The sequence below is a fragment of the Corapipo altera genome, unplaced genomic scaffold (assembly GCF_003945725.1).
Source record: "Corapipo altera isolate COAL_440 unplaced genomic scaffold, ASM394572v1 50141, whole genome shotgun sequence".
Lineage (NCBI taxonomy): Eukaryota > Metazoa > Chordata > Aves > Passeriformes > Pipridae > Corapipo > Corapipo altera.
In genome coordinates this window covers 1-1,752 of record NW_020890217.1, presented here as the reverse complement: position 1 = coordinate 1,752, position 1,752 = coordinate 1, and the positions used below count along the sequence as shown (strand labels likewise).

The 1,752-nt window shown below is 71.8% G+C and overlaps 1 protein-coding gene across 1 annotated transcript; it reads left to right on the top strand.

The window, feature by feature from the left end:
- Nucleotides 1-205: 205 nt before the first annotated feature.
- ZNF703 (zinc finger protein 703) lies at nucleotides 206-1,734 on the top strand (the record flags this gene model as incomplete). Its single annotated transcript, XM_027633512.1, has 1 exon — nucleotides 206-1,734. A coding segment is annotated over one exon (1,395 nt), but the record flags the coding sequence as incomplete, so codon positions are not given.
- Nucleotides 1,735-1,752: the final 18 nt, after the last annotated feature.

Genomic DNA, 1,752 nt, shown 5'->3' with positions numbered 1-1,752 from the left:
CGCTCCTTCCCTCCCCGCCGCCGCAGCCGCAGCCTCGCTCCCCCCCCTGCTTCCCACCCGGTCCTTCTCCCCGGCCGGGCGCGTCCCCCCGCCCCGTCCCCCCCATCCCCGCGCCCTGGCTCGGCGCCGGGCCCGGCCCCGGGGTTTCGGGGGGTGGGGGGTGAGGCGGGTGCGGGGACGCCGTCGGGGTCCCCCCTGACCGGCTCCGCTCCGCCCGCAGCTGGACGCCAAGAAGAGCCCGCTGGCGCTGCTGGCCCAGACCTGCTCGCAGATCGGGAAGCCCGACCCGCCGCCCTCCTCCAAGCTGAACGCCGTGGCCGCCGCCGCGCCCGCCGCCGAGAAGGAGCCCACCGCCCGCCCCGCCGCGCTGAAGCCGCCGGGCAGCGGGGACGCGCCCGCCGAGGACAAGTCCAGCTTCAAGCCCTACTCGAAGGGCGGCGCGGAGCCGCGCAAGGACGGCGGCGGCGCGGACAAGGCCGGCTTTCGGGTGCCCAGCGCCGCGTGCCCGCCGTTCCCCCCGCACGCCGCCGCCTCGCCCGGCGGCTCCCGCGGGGCCTCGCCGCAGCACCCCGACCCCAAGGGCGCCGAGGAGAAGAAGGAGCCCGAGGGAGGCAAGCCCAGCCCCGAGGGGACGGGCGGGGGGCTGGGGCGCGGGGCGGTGGAGCCCGGGGCGCACGGCGAGCCCCCCTCGGGCCGCAAGTCGGAGCCCCCCGCCCTGCCGCCCGCCGGCCATGTGGCCCCGGTGTCGCCCTACAAGCCGGGCCACTCCGTCTTCCCGCTGCCGCCCTCCAGCATCGGCTACCACGGCTCCATCGTCGGTGCCTACGCCGGCTACCCGTCCCAGTTCGTGCCCGGGCTGGACCCCACCAAGCCGGGGCTGGTGGGCAGCCAGCTGCCGGGGGCTCTGGGGCTGCCGGGCAAGCCGCCCAGCTCCAGCCCGCTCACCGGGGCCTCGCCGCCCTCCTTCATGCAGGGATTATGCCGGGACCCGTACTGCCTGAGCTACCACAGCGCCTCGCACCTGGGCTCCAGCAACTGCTCCAGCTGCGTGCACGACCCCGGCAGCCTGAAGAGCGGATACCCCTTGGTGTACCCCACGCACCCCCTGCACTCGGTGCACACCACGCTCTCCTCCAGCGGCACCCCCAGCCTGCCCGGCCACCCCCTCTACACCTACGGCTTCATGCTGCAAAACGACCCCCTGCCCCACATATGCAACTGGGTGTCTGCCAGCGGACCCTGCGACAAGAGGTTTGCCACCTCGGAGGAGCTGCTCACCCACCTACGGACCCACACGGCCCTGCCGGGGGCCGAGAAACTCTTGGCGGGTTACCCTACCTCCGGGCTGGGCTCCGCGGCCTCCTGCCACCTCCACCTCCCGCCCGCCGCCCCCGGGAGCCCCAACACGTTGCCCGCCTCGCTCTCCTTGAGGAGCCCACACACTTTGGGACTAAACAGGTACCACCCCTACGGCAAGAGCCACTTGCCCACGGCCGGCGCCCTGCCCGTGCCCTCCTTGCCGGCCGCCGGACCTTACTACTCCCCGTACGCGCTCTACGGCCAAAGACTCACGTCAGCTTCCGCACTGGGATATCAGTAACCCCGCAGCTCCCGAGCCCCGGCCCCCCGCGCCCTCCTTGGACTCTGTATTTATTACTGTATGTTAGCTTAAAGCTGGGAATATAAGTGCATTATACACCAATGAATCAATGGTATGCAAAAGTCTGTGTCCAAAAAAAAAAAAAAAAAAAA